The 20968-nt window shown below is 40.2% G+C and overlaps 1 protein-coding gene across 1 annotated transcript in view; it reads right to left on the bottom strand.

Annotated features, from left to right (window-relative positions):
* LOC128692292 (angiotensin-converting enzyme) overlaps positions 1 to 20968 on the bottom strand; it is a 158635-nt gene that overhangs the window by 20324 nt on the left and 117343 nt on the right. The window contains exon 7 of the mRNA XM_070096268.1: positions 14306 to 14446. Coding sequence (XP_069952369.1) covers positions 14306 to 14446 — 141 coding nt within the window. The remainder of the gene's footprint in view (positions 1 to 14305; positions 14447 to 20968) is intronic.

Below are 20968 nucleotides of genomic sequence, written 5' to 3'. Positions count from 1 at the left end.
AAGGACCTGCCTCGTATGGGCCAGTAGGCCTTCTGCAGTGTTCCTACATTTTTATGTTCTTATATGCCTTATTATTTTTGTCCCACAGAAGTTTACAATGTTCCTTATCAAAGTTTGGGGGGGGCTGTAACTCACACAAAAAAATTAGCCCATTACATCCCTCTAGAAACTGTAGCTAAATGGATTCGGTGTACATCACTTCACTTTTATATCTTGTCTAATGCAGCAGTTTAAATTATTGCCACTCCATCACCTTTCCTGTTGAGCTTATCAGTGTGGAATTATTTATAGTCTTGTGTGCAGCATTCAGAAGGAATTTTTCTATCTTTCAAGTTGAACCAAGACTCTGTTATAGCAATAATATCTTTGTGTGGGGAGTTTTGAACCAAGTGTGAGAGTACTTGTAGTTGGGGATTTTAATGCTAAAGTGGGTAAAAATGTTATGGAGGGAGTAGGAGGTAAATTTGGGGTGCCAGAGGTAAATGAAAATGGGGAGACTTTAATTATGTGTACAAAGAGGTTTGGTAATAAGTAAAACATATTTTATGAAAAAGAGGATAAAAAAATATACAAGGTATGATGTAGCACATAATAAAAGTAGTTTGTTAGATTATGTATTGGTGGATAAAAGGTTCATGGGTAGGCTCCAGGATGTATACGTTTATAGAGGTGCAACTGATTTATCAGATCATTATCTAGTTGTAGCTATAGTTAGAGCAAGAGGTAGATGGGATAAGAAGAAAATGGCAACAACAAGTAAGACAGAGTGTGAGCAAAGTAACATTTATGAAGGGATTCAGGGAAACCGGCAGGCCGGACTTGAGTCCTGGAGATGGGAAGTTCAGTGCCTGCACTCTGAAGGAGGGGTGTTAATGTTGCAGTTTAAAAACTGTAGTGTAAAGCACCCTTCTGGCAAGACAGTGATGGAGTGAATGATGGTGAAAGTTTTTCTTTTTCGGGCCACCCTGCCTTGGTGGGAATCGGCCGGTGTGATAAAAAAAAAAAAAAAAAAAAAAGTAAGACGGAGGTGAAAGTGTATAAACTAAGGAAGGAGGAAGCTCGGGTGAAATATAAGCAACTATTGGCAGAAAGGTGGGTTGGTTCAGGTATGAGTAGTGGGGGGGTTGAACAGGGTTGGAATAGTTTTAAAATTCAGTATTAGAATGTGGGGCAAAAGTTTGTGGTTATAGGAGGGTGGGTGCAGGAGGGAAGAGGAGTGATTGGTGGAATGATGAAGTAAAGGGTGTGATAAAAGAGAAAAAGGTAGCTTATGAGAAGTTTTTACAAAGCAGAAGTGTTACAAGAAGAGCAGAGTATATGGAGAGTAAAAGAAAAGTGAAGAGAGTGGTGAGAGAGTGCAAAACGAGAGCAAATGATAGAGTGGGAGAGGTACTGTCAAGAAATTTTAATGAAAATAAGAAAAAATTTTGGAGTGAGTTAAACAAGTTAAGAAAGCCTAGGGAACAAATGGATTTGTCAGTTAAAAACAGAGTAGGGGAGTTAGTAGATGGGGAGATGGAGGTTTTGGGTAGATGGCGACAATATTTTGAGGAACTTTTAAATGTCGACGAAGAAAGGGAGGCGCTAATTTCATGCACTGGCCAGGGAGGTATACCATCTTTTAGGAGTGAAGAAGAACAGGATGTGAGTGTGGGGGAGGTGCGTGAGGCATTACGTAGAATGAAAGGGGGTAAAGCAGCTGGAACTGATGGGATCATGACAAAAATGTTAAAAGCAAGGGGAGACAGTGTTGGAATGGTTGGTATTTTTGTTTAATAAATGTATGAAAGAGGGGAAGGTACCTAGGGATTGGCAGAGAGTGTGTATAGTCCCTTTATATAAAGGGAAGGGGGACAAAAGAGAATGTAAAAATTATAGAGGAATAAGTTTACTGAGTATACAGTAAGGCCCCGCTTTACGGTGTTTCGCCTTACGGCGTTCCGCTAATACGGCGATGTCAAATTATGACCAAAATTTGCTATACGGCAAGCAGTCTTTTAAATATGGTGCCCCACCCGGTTTGTTTACATTTTCTGTGACTACATCTATTATTTATTTTTTTTTTATTATCACACTGGCCAATTCCCACCAAGGCAGGGTGGCCCGAAAAAGAAAAACTTTCACCATCATTCACTCCATCACTGTCTTGCCAGAAGGGTGCTTTACACTACAGTTTTTAAACTGCAACATTAACACCCCTCCTTCAGAGTGCAGGCACTGTACTTCCCATCTCCAGGACTCAAGTCTGGCCTGCCGGTTTCCCTGAACCCCTTCATAAATGTTACTTTGCTCACACTCCAACAGCACGTCAAGTATTAAAAACCATTCGTCTCCATTCACTCCTATCAAACACTCTCACGCACGCCTGCTGGAAGTCCAAGCCCCTCGCACACAAAACCTCCTTTACCCCCTCCCTCCAACCTTTCCTAGGCCGACCCCTACCCCGCCTTCCTTCCACTACAGACTGATACACTCTTGAAGTCATTCTGTTTTGCTCCATTCTCTCTACATGTCCGAACCACCTCAACAACCCTTCCTCAGCCCTCTGGACAACAGTTTTGGTAATCTCGCACCTCCTCCTAACTTCCAAACTACGAATTCTCTGCATTATATTCACACCACACATTGCCCTCAGACATGACATCTCCACTGCCTCCAGCCTTCTCCTCGTTGCAACATTCATCACCCATGCTTCACACCCATATAAGAGTGTTGGTAAAACTATACTCTCATACATTCCCCTCTTTGCCTCCAAGGGCAAAGTTCTTTGTCTCCACAGACTCCTAAGTGCACCACTCACCCTTTTCCCCTCATCAATTCTATGATTCACCTCATCCTTCATAGACCCATCCGCTGACATGTCCACTCCCAAATATCTGAATACATTCACCTCCTCCATACTCTCTCCCTCCAATCTGATATCCAATCTTTCATCACCTAATATTTTTGTTATCCTCATAACCTTACTCTTTCCTGTATTCACTTTTAATTTTCTTCTTTTGCACACCCTACCAAATTCATCCACCAATCTCTGCAACTTCTCTTCAGAATCTCCCAAGAGCACAGTGTCATCAGCAAAGAGCAACTGTGACAACTCCCACTTTATGTGTGATTTTTTTATCTTTTAACTCCACGCCTCTTGTCAAGACCCTCGCATTTACTTCTCTTACAACCCTATCTATAAATATATTAAACAACCACGGTGACATCACACATCCTTGTCTAAGGCCTACTTTTACTGGGAAATAATTTCCCTCTTTCCTATGTACTCTAACGTGAGCCTCACTATCCTCGTAAAAACTCTTCACTGCTTTCAGTAACCTACCTCCTACACCATACACCTGCAACATCTGCCACATTGCCCCCCTATCTACCCTGTCATACGCCTTTTCCAAATCCATAAATGCCACAAAGACCTCTTTAGCCTTATCTAAATACTGTTCACTTATATGTTTCACTGTAAACACCTGGTCCACACACCCCCTACCTTTCCTAAAGCCTCCTTGTTCATCTGCTATCCTATTCTCAGTCTTACTTTTAATTCTTTCAATAATAACTCTACCATACACTTTACCAGGAATACTCAACAGACTTATCCCCCTATAATTTTTGCACTCTCTTTTGTCCCCTTTGCCTTTATACAAAGGAACTATGCATGCTCTGTGCCAATCCCTAGGTACCTTACCCTCTTCCATACATTTATTAAATAATTGCACCAACCACTCCAAAACTATATCCCCAACAGCTTTTAACATTTCTATCTTTATCCCATCAATCCCGGATGCCTTACCCCCTTTCATTTTACCTACTGCCTCACGAACTTCCCCCACACTCACAACTGGCTCTTCCTCACTCCTACAAGATGTTATTCCTCCTTGCCCTATACACGAAATCACAGCTTCCCTATCTTCATCAACATTTAACAATTCCTCAAAATATTCCCTCCATCTTCCCAATACCTCTAACTCTCCATTTAATAACTCTCCTCTCCTATTTTTAACTGACAAATCCATTTGTTCTCTAGGCTTCCTTAACTTGTTAATCTCACTCCAAAACTTTTTCTTATTTTCAACAAAATTTGTTGATAACATCTCACCCACTCTCTCATTTGCTCTCTTTTTACATTGCTTCACCACTCTCTTAACCTCTCTCTTTTTCTCCATATACTCTTCCCTCCTTGCATCACTTCTACTTTGTAAAAACTTCTCATATGCTAACTTTTTCTCCCTTACTACTCTCTTTACATCATCATTCCACCAATCGCTCCTCTTCCCTCCCACACCCACTTTCCTGTAACCACAAACTTCTGCTGAACACTCTAACACTACATTTTTAAACCTACCCCATACCTCTTCGACCCCATTGCCTATGCTCTCATTAGCCCATCTATCCTCCAATAGCTGTTTATATCTTGCCCTAACTGCCTCCTCTTTTAGTTTATAAACCTTCACCTCTCTCTTCCCTGATGCTTCTATTCTCCTTGTATCCCATCTACCTTTTACTCTCAGTGTAGCTACAACTAGAAAGTGATCTGATATATTTGTGGCCCCTCTATAAGCATGTACATCCTGAAGTCTACTCAACAGTCTTTTATCTACCAATACATAATCCAACAAACTACTGTCATTTCGCCCTACATCATATCTTGTATACTTATTTATCCTCTTTTTCTTAAAATATTTATTACCTATAACTAAACCCCTTTCTATACAAAGTTCAATCAAAGGGCTCCCATTAATATTTACACCTGGCCCCCCAAACTTGCCTACCACACCCTCTCTAAAAGTTTCTCCTACTTTAGCATTCAGGTCCCCTACCACAATTACTCTCTCACTTGGTTCAAAGGCTTCTATACATTCACTTAACATCTCCCAAAATCTCTCTCTCAACTCTGCATTCCTCTCTTCTCCAGGTGCATACACGCTTATTATGACCCACTTCTCGCATCCAACCTTTACTTTAATCCACATAATTCTTGCATTTACACATTCATATTCTCTTTTCTCCTTCCATAACTGATCCTTCAACATTACTGCTACCCCTTCCTTTGCTCTAACTCTCTCAGATACTCCAGATTTAATCCCATTTATTTCCCCCCACCGAAACTCCCCTACCCCCTTCAGCTTTGTTTCGGTTAGGGCCAGGACATCCAACTTCTTTTCATTCATAACATCAGCAATCATCTGTTTCTTGTCATCCGCACTACATCCACGCACATTCAAGCATCCCAGTTTTATAAAGTTTTTCTTCTTCTCTTTTTTAGTAAATGTCTACAGGAGAAGGGGTTACTAGCCCATTGCTCCCAGCATTTTAGTCGCCTCATACGACACGCATGGCTTACGGAGGAAAGATTCTTTTCCACTTCCCCATGGACAATAGAAGAAATAAAGAAGAACAAGAGCTATATAGAAAAAGGAGAAAAACCTAGATGTATGTATATATATATGCATGTGCATGTCTGTGAAGTGTGACCAAAGTGTAAGTAGGAGTAGCAAGACATCCCTGTTATCAAGCGTGTTTATGAGACAGAAAAAGAAACCAGCAATCGTACCATCATGCAAAACAGTTACAGGTTTCTGTTTCACAGTCATCTGGCAGGACGGTAGTACTTCCCTGGGTGGTTGTTGTCTACCAACCTACTACCTATACATCTATTATGTCAGGAAATTTTCCAAAATTTCAAGTGTTTTAAAGTTACTGCATATTTTATATGTACTCTGATAATTATACTTATGTGTACCTGTACCTAAATATACTTACACACTGTGCTGGTGTGCAGGTACACATTAAAATCGCTAAGTCTCTCTGTACTCATGACGCCAATACTAAGTAATAATCACTCTTGGGCACACTAAATGTCTTATTTTACATCAATATAGGCATTTTCATTAATCCATCTATGATATTTTCCTCAAAATTATATATGAAACCCATTACATAGCATATAAACATGATACATACACTCAGAATAAAAATTGATGTAAATATGAGATTTGTTTACAAAGCAGCTGTGTAGGTAGTGTCGGAAGAATTACGTTTTCTCTAGTCAAACACTGGGGGGTAATTGTAGAAAAATATTTTTTTCATATGCCCTTACTCTATGTATAGCAATTCACGACCCTTGTGGGTTTAGTGCTTTTTATAATAATAATAATAATAATAATATTATTATTATTATTAATATTAATAATAATAATAATATATTTTTATTATTATTAATATTATCTTCATTCACTCTAAAAATGGTGTGTTGCTGTTTGTTTATTCTGAACTAACTTGTACAACCTGTACACAATGTAAGAGTACACCTACCATCCGACTTACGACCGAGTTCGGCTCCGAGAAACCGGTCGTAAGTCGAAATGTTCGTAAGTCAAACTTTACTACTGAATATCAACAAAACATTTTTGTAATGACTTTATTTTATTGTTTTATTTTGGTATTTCATGTTTTACTTTACTTTTTATGTTGTTAGTACTGTATTTTATGCTGTAAGGTTTAGGATAAACACAGTGTACAACACAAATAGTTGTTTATTTCCCAGAAATTTGGCATAAAAACACGGTCGTAAGTCGAGTGGTCGTAAGTCGAGCAGGTCGAAAGTCGGATGGTAGGTGTATTTGTATTGTAAGGTAATTATTATTAAAATAAAAAAAATATTGAGGTAAATGTTTTACAAACTCTTACAAATGGACGTGAATGAACTAAAAGTAGACACATATTAATACGCATTTCGCCTGACCAAGTGATAGTCCACTACCTGTTCAGTTTGTGTTCTTACATTGTCTCAACTCTGTATCTCGTTCTCTCTCTCGTTTACTCTTTCGTTAATTAGTTGGCTCTCATTGACGATGGCGTCTAAGGTTAGCTGTAATAAAAAGAGAAGTCGTAAGCCTCTTGCTTTAAGTGCCAAGTTAGAGGATGATGGTGTGCCATTTTGATTTTATTCAATAAACACCCTGCCACTCACCTCTCACACATTAATATTAATATTTTAAGGTAAGTAATAAGTGTACTCTGTGTGTATCTTACCTTTTACAGTGGACCCCCGCATACCGATTTTAATCCGTGCAAGAGGGGTCATTGGTATGCGAAATAATCGGTATGCGAATGAATTTTCCCCATAAGAAATAATGGAAATCAAATTAATCCGTGCAAGACACCCAAAAGTATGAAAAAAAAAAATTTTTACCACATGAAATGTTAATTTTAATACACACAAACTGAAAAAGGCATGCACACTTACATGACACTTACTTTTATTGAAGATCTGGTGATGATTGATGGGATGGGAGGAGGGGAGAGAGAGTGTTAGTGTTTAGAAGGGGAATCCCCTTCCATTAAGACTTGAGGTGTCGAGTCCTTTTCTGGGGTTACTTCCCTTCTTCTTTTAATGCCACTAGGACCAGCTTCAGAGTCACTGGACTTCTTTCGCACAACATATCTGTCCATAGTGGCCTGTACCTCTCGTTCCTTTATGACTTCCCTAAAGTGTTTCACAACATTGTCAGTGTACAGGTTGCCAACACGGCTTGCAATAGCTGTGTGAGGGTGATTTTCATCAAAAAAGGTTTGCACTTCAAGCCACTTTGCACACATTTCCTTAATCTTTGTAGTAGGCAACTTCTTCAATTTCTCTCTCCCCTCCTCTGAACCAGTTTCCTCAGGTCTGGCCTCTTGCTGTTGAAGTTGATCTATCAGCTCATCAGTGGTTAGTTCTTCATCGTCCTCCTCCACCAACTCTTCCACATCCTCCCCACTAACCTCCAACCCCAAGGACTTTCCCAATGCCACAATGGATTCCAAACTGGCATAATCCTCTCAGGGTTAGCCTCAAACCCTTCAAAATCCCTTTTGTCTACACATTCTGGCCACAGTTTCTTCCAAGCAGAGTTCAAGGTCTTCTTAGTCACTCCCTCCCAAGCCTTACCTATAAGGTTTACACAATTGAGGATATTAAAGTGCTCTCTCCAAAACTCTCTTAGAGTCAGTTGAGTTTCTGAGGTCACTACAAAGCACCTTTCAAACAGAGCTTTTGTGTACAGTTTTTTGAAGTTTGCAATAACCTGCTGGTCCATGGGCTGCAGGAGAGGAGTGGTATTAGGAGGCAAAAACTTGATGTTAATGAATTTCATGTCCCCATAAAGTCGCTCTGCCACGTCTGTAGGATGACCAGGGGCATTGTCTAACACCAGGAGGCACTTAAGTTCTAATTTCTTTTCAGTTAGGTAATCTTTCACATTGGGGGCAAATGCATGGTGTAACCAGTCATAGAAAAAGTCCCTAGTGACCCATGCCTTACTGTTTGCCCTCCAGTAGTAGGTTGGTAGACAGCAACCACCCAGGGAAGTACTACCATCCTGCCAGATGACTGTGAAACAAAAACCTGTAACTGTTTTGCATGATGGTACGATTGCTGGTTTCTTTTTCTGTCTCATAAACATGCTAGATAACAGGGATATCTTGCTACTCCTACTTACACTTTGGTCACACTTCACAGACATGCACATGCATATATATATATACATACATCTAGGTTTTTCTCCTTTTTCTAAATAGCTCTTGTTCTTCTTTATTTCTTCTATTGTCCATGGGGAAGTGGAAAAGAATCTTTCCTCCGTAAGCCATGCGTGTCGTATGAGGCGACTAAAATGCCGGGAGCAATGGGCTAGTAACCCCTTCTCCTGTAGACATTTACTAAAAAAAGAGAAGAAGAAAAACTTTATAAAACTGGGATGCTTAAATGTGCGTGGATGTAGTGCGGATGACAAGAAACAGATGATTGCTGATGTTATGAATGAAAAGAAGTTGGATGTCCTGGCCCTAAGCGAAACAAAGCTGAAGGGGGTAGGAGAGTTTCAGTGGGGGGAAATAAATGGGATTAAATCTGGAGTATCTGAGAGAGTTAGAGCAAAGGAAGGGGTAGCAGTAATGTTAAATGATCAGTTATGGAAGGAGAAAAGAGAATATGAATGTGTAAATTCAAGAATTATGTGGATTAAAGTAAAGGTTGGATGCGAGAAGTGGGTCATAATAAGCGTGTATGCACCTGGAGAAGAGAGGAATGCAGAGGAGAGAGAGAGATTTTGGGAGATGTTAAGTGAATGTATAGGAGCCTTTGAACCAAGTGAGAGAGTAATTGTGGTAGGGGACCTGAATGCTAAAGTAGGAGAAACTTTTAGAGAGGGTGTGGTAAGTAAGTTTGGGGTGCCAGGTGTAAATGATAATGGGAGCCCTTTGATTGAACTTTGTATAGAAAGGGGTTTAGTTATAGGTAATACATATTTTAAGAAAAAGAGGATAAGTAAGTATACAAGATATGATGTAGGGCGAAATGACAGTAGTTTGTTGGATTATGTATTGGTAGATAAAAGACTGTTGAGTAGACTTCAGGATGTACATGTTCATAGAGGGGCCACAGATATATCAGATCACTTTCTAGTTGTAGCTACACTGAGAGTAAAAGTTAGATGGGATACAAGGAGAATAGAAGCATCAGGGAAGAGAGAGGTGAAGGTTTATAAACTAAAAGAGGAGGCAGTTAGGGTAAGATATAAACAGCTATTGGAGGATAGATGGGCTAATGAGAGCATAGGCAATGGGGTCGAAGAGGTATGGGGTAGGTTTAAAAATGTAGTGTTAGAGTGTTCAGCAGAAGTTTGTGGTTACAGGAAAGTGGGTGCAGGAGGGAAGAGGAGCGATTGGTGGAATGATGATGTAAAGAGAGTAGTAAGGGAGAAAAAGTTAGCATATGAGAAGTTTTTACAAAGTAGAAGTGATGCAAGGAGGGAAGAGTATATGGAGAAAAAGAGAGAGGTTAAGAGAGTGGTGAAGCAATGTAAAAAGAGAGCAAATGAGAGAGTGGGTGAGATGTTATCAACAAATTTTGTTGAAAATAAGAAAAAGTTTTGGAGTGAGATTAACAAGTTAAGAAAGCCTAGAGAACAAATGGATTTGTCAGTTAAAAATAGGAGAGGAGAGTTATTAAATGGAGAGTTAGAGGTATTGGGAAGATGGAGGGAATATTTTGAGGAATTGTTAAATGTTGATGAAGATAGGGAAGCTGTGATTTCGTGTATAGGGCAAGGAGGAATAACATCTTGTAGGAGTGAGGAAGAGCCAGTTGTGAGTGTGGGGGAAGTTCGTGAGGCAGTAGGTAAAATGAAAGGGGGTAAGGCAGCTGGGATTGATGGGATAAAGATAGAAATGTTAAAAGCAGGTGGGGATATAGTTTTGGAGTGGTTGGTGCAATTATTTAATAAATGTATGGAAGAGGGTAAGGTACCTAGGGATTGGCAGAGAGCATGCATAGTTCCTTTGTATAAAGGCAAAGGGGATAAAAGAGAGTGCAAAAATTATAGGGGGATAAGTCTGTTGAGTATACCTGGTAAAGTGTATGGTAGAGTTATAATTGAAAGAATTAAGAGTAAGACAGAAAATATGATAGCAGATGAACAAGGAGGCTTTAGGAAAGGTAGGGGGTGTGTGGACCAGGTGTTTACAGTGAAACATATAAGTGAACAGTATTTAGATAAGGCTAAAGAGGTCTTTGTGGCATTTATGGATTTGGAAAAGGCATATGACAGGGTGGATAGGGGGGCAATGTGGCAGATGTTGCAAGTGTATGGTGTAGGAGGTAGGTTACTGAAAGCAGTGAAGAGTTTTTACGAGGATAATGAGGCTCAAGTTAGAGTATGTAGGAAAGAGGGAAAAAAATTTTTCCCAGTAAAAGTAGGCCTTAGACAAGGATGTGTGATGTCACCGTGGTTGTTTAATATATTTATAGATGGGGTTGTAAGAGAAGTAAATGCGAGGGTCTTGGCAAGAGGCGTGGAGTTAAAAGATAAAGAATCACATACAAAGTGGGAGTTGTCACAGCTGCTCTTTGCTGATGACACTGTGCTCTTGGGTGATTCTGAAGAGAAGTTGCAGAGATTGGTGGATGAATTTGGTAGGGTGTGCAAAAGAAGAAAATTAAAGGTGAATACAGGAAAGAGTAAGGTTATGAGGATAACGAAAAGATTAGGTGATGAAAGATTGAATATCAGATTGGAGGGAGAGAGTATGGAGGAGGTGAACGTATTCAGATATTTGGGAGTGGACGTGTCAGCAGATGGGTCTATGAAAGATGAGGTGAATCATAGAATTGATGAGGGAAAAAGAGTGAGTGGTGCACTTAGGAGTCTGTGGAGACAAAGAACTTTGTCCTTGGAGGCAAAGAGGGGAATGTATGAGAGTATAGTTTTACCAACGCTCTTATATGGGTGTGAAGCATGGGTGATGAATGTTGCAGCGAGGAGAAGGCTGGAGGCAGTGGAGATGTCATGTCTGAGGGCAATGTGTGGTGTGAATATAATGCAGAGAATTCGTAGTTTGGAAGTTAGGAGGAGGTGCGGGATTACCAAAACTGTTGTCCACAGGGCTGAGGAAGGGTTGTTGAGGTGGTTCGGACATGTAGAGAGAATGGAGCGAAACAGAATGACTTCAAGAGTGTATCAGTCTGTAGTGGAAGGAAGGCGGGGTAGGGGTCGGCCTAGGAAAGGTTGGAGGGAGGGGGTAAAGGAGGTTTTGTGTGCGAGGGGCTTGGACTTCCAGCAGGCATGCGTGAGCGTGTTTGATAGGAGTGAATGGAGACAAATGGTTTTTAATACTTGACGTGCTGTTGGAGTGTGAGCAAAGTAACATTTATGAAGGGATTCAGGGAAACCGGCAGGCCGGACTTGAGTCCTGGAGATGGGAAGTACTGTGCCTGCACTCTGAAGGAGGGGTGTTAATGTTGCAGTTAAAAACTTTAGTGTAAAGCACCCTTCTGGCAAGACAGTGATGGAGTGAATCATGGTGAAAGTTTTTGTTCTTCGGGCCACCCTGCCTTGGTGGGAATCGGCCAGTGTGTTAATAATAATAATAAAAAATTGCAAAAGTTAGTGGACGAATTTGGGAGTGAGTGTAAAGGTAGAAAGTTGAAAGTGAGCATAGAAAAGAGTAAGGTGATGAGATTATCAAATGATTTAGATAAAGAAAAATTGGATATCAAATTGGGGAGAAGGAGTATGGAAGAAGTGAATGTTTTCAGATATTTGGGAGTTGACGTGTCAGCGGATGGATTTATGAATAATGAGGTTAATCATAGAATTGATGATGGAAAAAAGGTGAGTGGTGCACTGAGGTATATGTGGAGGCAAAAAATGTTATCTATGGAGGCAAAGAAGTGAATGTATGAAAGTATAGTAGTATCAACACTCTTATATGGGTGTGAAGCATGGGTTGTAAATGCTGCAGCGAGGAGGCAGTTGGAGGCAGTTGAGATGTCCTGTCTAAGGGCAATGTGTGGTGTAAATATGCACAAAATTCAGAGTGTGGAAATTAGGAGAAGGTGTGGAGTTAATAAAAGTATTAGTTAGAGGGCTGAAGAGGGTTTGTTGAGGTGGTTTGGTCATTTAGAGAGAATGGATCAAAGTAGAATGACATGGAGAGCATATAAATCTGTAGGGGAAGGAAGGTGCGATAGGGGTCGTCCTCGAAAAGGTTGGAGGGAGGGGGTAAAGGTGTTGTGGGCGAGGGGTTTGGACTTCCAGCAAGCATGCGTGAGCGTGCTAGATAGGAGTGAATGGAGACAAATGATATTTGGGACCTGACGATCTGTTGGAGTGTGAGCAGGGTAATATTTAATGAAGGGATTCAGGGAAACCGGTTATTTTATATAACCAAACTTGAGTCTTGGAAATGGGAAGTACAATGCCTGCACTCTAAAGGAGAGGTTTGAGATATTGGCAGTTTGGAGGGACATATGGTGTATTTTTATACGTATATACTTCTAAACTTATGGGTAGTAGGTTGGTAGACAGCAACCGCCCAGGGAGGTACTACTGTCCTGCCAAGTGAGTGTGAAACGAAAGCCTGTAATCGTTTTACATGATGGTAGGATTGCTGGTGTCCATTTTTCTGTCTCATAAATATGCAAGGTTTCAGGTACGTCTTACTACTTCTACTTACACTTAGGTCACACTACACATACATGTACAAGCATATATATACACACACCCCTCTGGGTTTTCTTTTATTTTCTTTCTGGTTCTTATTCTTGTTTATTTCCTCTTGTCTCCATGGGGAAGTGGAATAGAATTTTTCCTCCGTAAGCCATGCGTGTTGTAAGAGGCGACTAAAATGCCGGGAGGAAGGGGCTAGAAACCTCTTCTCCTGTGTATATTACTAAATGTAAAAGGAGAAACTTTCGTTTTTCCTTTTGGGCCACCCCGCCTTGATGGGATATGGCCGATGTGTTGAAAGAAAGAAAGAAGACTTCTAAACTGTTGTATTCTGGGCACCTCTGCAAAAAACAGTGATTATGTGTGAGTGAGGTGAAAGTGTTGAATGATGATGAAGGTATTTTCTTTTTGGGGATTTTCTTTCTTTTTGGGTCACCCTGCCTCGGTGGGAGACGGCCGACTTGTTGGAAAAAAAAAAAAAATCTTTGCTTCCTGCACATCCAATTATTCTTAGCTCATCTATCTTATTTCTTATGCTACTACTATTAATATAATAGATATTAAGGGAGTTAGTCACTTGATACCCTCTACTGTCTGTTTGTTGAACAGTTCCTATGCTTTCATTAGAAACTATACAATGAACAAAGTCTTTTGAACATTTCCCTGAGGTATCTTGGCAATTTTTGTTGCTTTCCTCCCTCATGCTGCAACCTTTTTTGTTTCTCACTCCCACCCATACCTCTATCTTTTATCAGATTAAAGTCCTAGACATCTCAGCAACGGCCCACTCAAAAGTGTTGACTAATGCTACCAACCTTGTCCCAGAGAGATGTTCTCCATCACTTGCATACATATCATGTTTGTCATAGAAATTGTAAATTTGATAATGCATGGGGTTGCAAGTTCTTTGTAGTACTTATTTAGCCAGCATTTTACATCAATTGCCCTAGACATCTTTTCAATGCCCACTCATCATCTGGACAAAATCCTACATGTGATCGGGACCATTCCTTTAGACTTAATTAGATATACTATAGCTGGAAACCACTTCCCACATGTAACAGCTGCCAATATGTTCATCACTATATGTTGCACATTAGCAGTATGAGAAACAAAATTGAGTTTTGTGCTATGGCTTTTATGCTTAAAAGACAAAATGATGTAATTAAGCTGACAACTTGTGTTGCTCTCCTAGTCTGTAATAACATTATTAAATAGTAACACACTCAGCTGCAGTTCTTAAGTGTTTCAAAGCTAAGGAAGAATGTCTGGCTATGCAGATCCATATCCACAAATGTAGACAATGCAGATGTACTGACCCCAGGGCATTGCCAGCTTCCTTGGATTGGTAGATATCACACTTGTGTAGCGGTTTAGCAGGATCCAGAGGGTCATACTCTCCTGCCTTCATGCAGAGTGCTTTGTGCAACTGGAACTGGATCACACAGCTAACAAAGTACCTGAAACAAAAGATATGTCCATATACTGCTTAGCAAAATTTACGAACATAACAGATCTCTGTAACAATAAATTTTCATTAATATATGAAAAAGAGAGAATACAATCCGATAAGATTCAGCACACATTACATATAGAGGCCTGATGAAATTTAGTTTCAAAAGTATAGCAGTTCCCCTCACTCAAGAAACATGAGTGAAGTGAATTTTGCTGACATAAAAAAAAATGTGTTCCTGTTGCAATCAAGCTTCCAGTATAGGAAGAGCCAATGGTGGCAGAATATAAAATCAGCTAATGACGATGAGACCAGTTGTGCACTTACCTCCATTTTTTTATTAATTTATAACAATAATTACCATCCCTTATGTATAAGATATATAAACAAAAGAAATAACGAGGGATTGAAAGCGAAAAATTCATGAAAAAATGTAATAAGATGTTCTCCCTCCATGGCAACATCTAGCATCAGTTATGTTACAGCTCTCTCTCATGCAGATGTACGAAAGAAAGGAAAGTAACTGCTGTAATCTTCTGAAACCAGTCTAAAATGTGATTATCTACTCTAATTTTAAAGTTCACCTTAAAGAAATGTAACTGTTGTGCCTATAAAAATATAAAATGAATATTTTGAAGACGGTCGAGCAGAGATTATGACAAACAATTGTCTACAGCACATCAGGTTCCATTCACAGTTGTGATCATGTGACAGCCCCTGTGTCAAGCATGAGTTTTGTAGATCTTTTGACGACTAACACAGATTATTACTAGTAGTTCTACGAGTGGTTAGGAAGCGTCACCACTAAATCAAAAGGTGAGATAACAGAAACTTGTGTCACAAGTTCATGAATTAATCTAACTATATTTTGTTGATGTACAGAAAAATAATAATTTAACAGTAAACACTTTACTTTTAATGACCTTTAATCTCTTTGTAATGAAAAATATGTTAATTTACTAGTGATATAATTTATGATAGTGTCGTAGGAAATTAATGGGGATTGCCGTGGACTACCGCCTCCCTGATGATGGCTGCTGTCATCTATTAAGGACACAGCCAAGGCTGTAGTGGATAAAGGGGACAGTCATTAATGCCAAGTGAAAAGTGACAATCTTTTGCACCCAAGATGACAAGTGTGAAATGTTACATGTTGAACCCCTGAATGTATTCCTCTCACTAATTTCACCACCTGTTATTGCCTGGACATAGATTAACAAAACATGTAGTTTCTCTTTTATATTATCATCCACATAATTCACAACTATGTATTGCATGAAAAATTCATATTTAACTCATTACAAACTAGAAAGTTTAACAAGCACACACACACATGCAGCAAGGGAACTAGAAATTGGGCTGAGAAAGAACCACGGACAGAAAGTATCAAGAGCACACTGCAACTGGAGTGGGACAAAAGGTTAAGTGAGTTTTGCAACATAATGGTGGAAAAGATATCTAGAGAAAGCAAGAAGTGGGAGTTATGAGCTGTTGCTGCTAAAGCAAAGATGCTGAGTCTGGCAGAGGAACTGGAAGTGTGGAAGCGGAATAGAGAGCTGAGGACTGATTGGAGTAAGGTGCGGAGTGCAGGAACATTAGTGAACAGTGAGAGGACCAAAGGAGGGGATGGGTAAAAAATGTCCCTTGAGGAAATGATATCAGGCCACTAAGACATCTGGGAGATAAGGGAAATATCTGAGAAAATATATAAACTGGACTCAGAGATGCGGAGGAAAGCGAAATGGGAAGAGGAGAAAGAAAGGTTGCTTATTATTTACAGACTTCATTAGGCAGAAGGGCAAACCTATGACAAAAAAAGATAGGTGGATGTGAGAGAGATTGAGAGCATCATCGCGATAACAGGAGAAGACATGACCCGACTGACAAATTTTCAAAGACTTAGGTGGTACTCAAGGGAAAAGAACTGCCCAGTCATACTGACTTTTAGGACAGAAATGGTAAGATAAGATTTTGCTTGGATTTTTCACCCCAATGGGTTAGCCACCCATGTTAAACCAAGAAAGGCAGTGCATCATCAAGGGACTGTGTGTCTTATTTCCACTCGAGTCCTCAATCTTGTCCTCCAGGATGCAACCTACACCAGTCGACTAACACCCAGGTACCTACTTGTTTGCTAGGTGAACAGAACAGCAGGTGTAAGGAAACACACTCAATCTTCCCACCCTTGCCTGAGATTGAGCCAGAGATACTTAGTGTGTGAAGCAAAAGTGTTGCCAGCAAGCCATGGGGCGTTGTAGGCAAGATCCTGGTAAGCAAGATCCTGCAGTGGAAATCACTGTTAGAGGGTATCAAAAAATACCAGTGAGTGTACCTAGACTATGACAGAACACACTGAGAGATAAGGAGGTGCTAGAGGCAGGGCAGACACCAACAGAGAGGAGCGCACAGCCTTGGGGAGGACAACAAACACAACCGCCCACAGAACCACCCACAGAATCCCCTCATCTCTTATCACCCCACACCAACCAAACACAATAACCAGAGACATGCCACACTATACACCCACCGTCCCCCTCCCCAGCACTAATACCACCACAACAGCAGTCTACCATAATATCCAGCTTTGAATTCCACACCCTCAGCCTGCACCAATCCCTCCCACCCCACAGAATACAGTTCTGGAAAGGAAGCTGAAGGGGTACGAAAAAATGGGAAAAAATCAACAGTTAAGCTTACCGAAAAATAGTTAAGCAATCTGTTTACATTTTGGTGTCTCTCATGTTTGTATGATGTTTCTACAAAGAATAATAGTCAATATAATATTTCTTATGACGACACCACAAGGAGCATATCTCCACGAGGACCTAATGAATTTTAGGCAATTTTTTCCAATTTTAATTTTTTTCCCTAATTTATTAAAACCAATGTTTGACATCATTACAGACTGGGAGGAGATTACAGTAGGGCCCCACTTATACGGCAGGTTAGGTTCCAGGCTACCGCCATAAAGCGGAAATCACCGTAAAGTGGAATACCATTTTTTCCCTTATAAATGAGTACAAATACTAGATAACAAGTTTACACTAACATATATTAAGTTAGCAATAGAACTAGGCATCAAAAAACAATAAAAAAGGACAATACACACATAGTGCACTCATTACTTACCTTAAAATATTTGTAGTCTTAATCTAGGGTGAGAAAAGTAGTACGTATTTATTGTAAGAAATCAAGTGTGGTATGTATGGTAGTCAGCCGGGCTACCATACCAGGCCAACCCACCTACACATAATATTCTATTACATTTAAGCATCCCAGAGCGATAAAATGCATATACGGTTCACTCATTACTTACCTTAAAATATTTGTAGTCTTAATGTAGGGTCAGGAGTGAGTAAACGAGATAAAACGAATAAATGAGAGAGAGAGAATGAGTACATGAGAGAGGACAGGCGCAGTTATATAAACAAACCAGGCGAACGCAAGTTTTGTAAACAAACAAAGTGTACACGTCTGGTTTGTGTACAAGTTACATTGTGTACAAGTTGTCTCTACATTGATACGGTAGAATAAATAAAGAAGAACACTCCCATTCTCATGTAACACTATTTTCAGAAGAAATGACGCTCTGAGCGAAGGCAATGAAATAAGTCACTGTCTGACTTTTTTGGGTTATCCTAGGTTCTCTACACATATGCTGTTTTTTTTTTTTCAACAAACCAGCCATATCCCACCAAGGCAGGGTGGCCCAAAAAGAAAAACAAAAGTTTCTCTTTTCCTTTCTCTCTTTCAATGCACCAGCCGTATCCCACTGAGGTGGGGTGGCCCAAAAACAAAAACAGAAGTTTCTCGTTTTAAATTTAGTAATATATACAGAAGGGGTTACTAGCCCCTTGCTCCCAGCATTTTAGTCGCCTCTTACAACACGCATAGCTTATGGAGGAAGAATTCTGTTCCACTTCCCCATGGAGATAAGAGGAAATAAACAAGAACAAGAACTAGAAAGAAAATGGAAGAAAACCCAGAGGAGTGTGTATATACACCTACCATCTGACTTACGACCAAGCTTGGTTCCGACCAACCGGTCGTAAGTCAAAATGGACGTAAGTCAAACCTTTGAAAATTGCCGACATATTGGGTAGGGCATAATGTCAAACTTTTCCTATATAAACTACCTACATAATACTGTAATGTAATGTACAATCATTATTTCATTCTTTTTACCATAATTTACTTCTATTGTTGTATTTTAATTATTTATGTACTGTATATAATGTATACATGGTAGTGATATGTATTGTAAATTTTACATCGCATACAGTATATGTTACTATTATCTTTATGTATTGTCGACACAGTGGAATGGGAGAATACCACTGGTAGTGTCATCCTGCCAGAATGTTGTATAACCTATACCCTAAGTAAAGAGAAATAACTCTGGAACATGTGTAATACGTATCCGGCTGGCTGGATGGGTGGCCGGGTCTGTGGTTGGCCGGGTGGGTGGCTGGCTGGCTGGCTGGCTGGCTGGATGGGTGAGTGGGTGGGTGGGTGGGTGGGTGGGTGGGTAGCTGGATGGGTGGGTGGCTGGATGATGGGTGGGTGGCTGGATGGGTGGGTGGCTGGATGGCTGGGTGGGTGGCTGGATGGCTGGGTGGGTGGCTGGATGGCTGGGTGGGTGGCTGGATGGGTGGGTGGGTAGTTTTTTTTTTATATTTTATTTAAAAACTTTACAGCTTGATATTAAATAAAGATATAAAATGGGCACAGTAGGATCCTCAATCCTACACAACATACACTAACCAATTATTAACAACACATTGTAATTGACATAAAAGAGGTTACCCATATACACTCACAAAATTTTCCATATAACATACTATGATAAACAATATAAACGATAACTATATAAACTATATAAAATATAAACTATATACAACTTTCAGATTTGTATAGTTAACATACTATGATGGACATATGACAAAGGTTCACAACCTTCACAGGAGATAATCAGAGTAATAACCTATATCACAATCTCAGTTAAAAACAATTACATGCTCTTCCCAAAATTAACCCCTATACAATAAGAAGTACCTAAGCACATACATACGTGCCTCACTACAATCTCTCTTTAAGCATTGAAACATTATATAAAATCTGAGACTAAACCATACTGTCCCATTACAAACTTTTAACGAGGCATTACAAATTTATGGAAGTCATTAGCGTTCCATCTCGCAGCAACTGGATGAGCACATTATATAATGCTAAAATAAAGACAGTACACTCGCTTAAAAACCCACAACACTAAACACAAACATAATTTAAATAACCTCTCATTGCGATACAATTATCGCACATGAAATATGCCCAATAAAGGCTATAAACGAACACTCTACATAAGCCCTAAAGCTCTTCACGGTCTTAAAACTATAATCTTGACACCATTCACACTAAATACATGAAGAAGGTCATGACGACCCTGACACATCAAACACAGAATTCTCCATTCGGTACTACGTAATTACTTGATATCACCTTTGCTTTCTGTGCCCACTTGCATGCTACATACACGTATGCCACTCATCTACACCTTCATATACCCACATACACTTTACTCTCACCCCTCCCCAGGAGGCGACCCCGCTGTGTCCCCCTGAAATCCCCCTTCCCGTATGTAATCCCCAAACCCCCCCCCTTACTCACTCAGCCCAAGTCGTAGATTGATGAGAAACCCTAACGTTAACATTCTATACCCTTCCGAAAAATCCTTCTCCCACCTCCTCCCATACAGTTCTCTATTACGACACATCGCACGATAAACCGTTACCGCTAGTACCCGCCTCCGCACCTCACAATTCCCCCTCCCCCTCATCACCCACGATATATATATATAATCCACTATTATATAATCCAAAGCTCTTATAACACTCTCATCGAACCCTCCCACATCTAGGCTTAGTGCACGCAGAACCGACACCCCTCGGCCCCCCACCCCCTGTACTACCCTACTTAACCAATACCTAACACCCTCCAGTTCCCCACAAAAGTATACTGCATGGAACGCCATCTCATCCTCCCCACAGATTCCACACCTTCCGCCCACAATTACCCCTCTGGTTCTTAAAACCTCCCCCGACGGTAGTATGCCATGCAAAAAACGATACATTACCTCCCTTACCCTAGGCTTTAACTTCAACCTGCTAAACCTATACCAAATACTCTTCCATGCGTACATGGGGAACAATCCCTCAACTGGTACAACAATCCTGTCTACAAGCAGCTTACACAAAACCCCTACTCGAATTTTCCTGGGTTCTCTAACCAACATCAAAGCCCTCAAAATAGTTTCACATTCCCTCAACTCCACACCACCATACAACTTACCCAACCTATCATATACTTTTCCCAGCTGCCCTCCACTCACACCTTCAAGCAAAACCTCCCATTTAAGAAACACACATTTAATCCTCCTTCTCAGATCCATCAACCCCAACCCACCCTGGTGCACAGGTAACATTACAACCTCTCTTCTCAGCCAATCGCACCTTGAACCCCACAAAAAGTT

This window comes from Cherax quadricarinatus, chromosome 53 (genome assembly GCF_038502225.1).
Source record: "Cherax quadricarinatus isolate ZL_2023a chromosome 53, ASM3850222v1, whole genome shotgun sequence".
Taxonomy (NCBI): Eukaryota; Metazoa; Arthropoda; class Malacostraca; order Decapoda; family Parastacidae; genus Cherax; species Cherax quadricarinatus.
The sequence above is the reverse complement of the archived record's forward strand: the minus strand, read 5'-3'. Positions and strand labels throughout refer to the sequence as shown.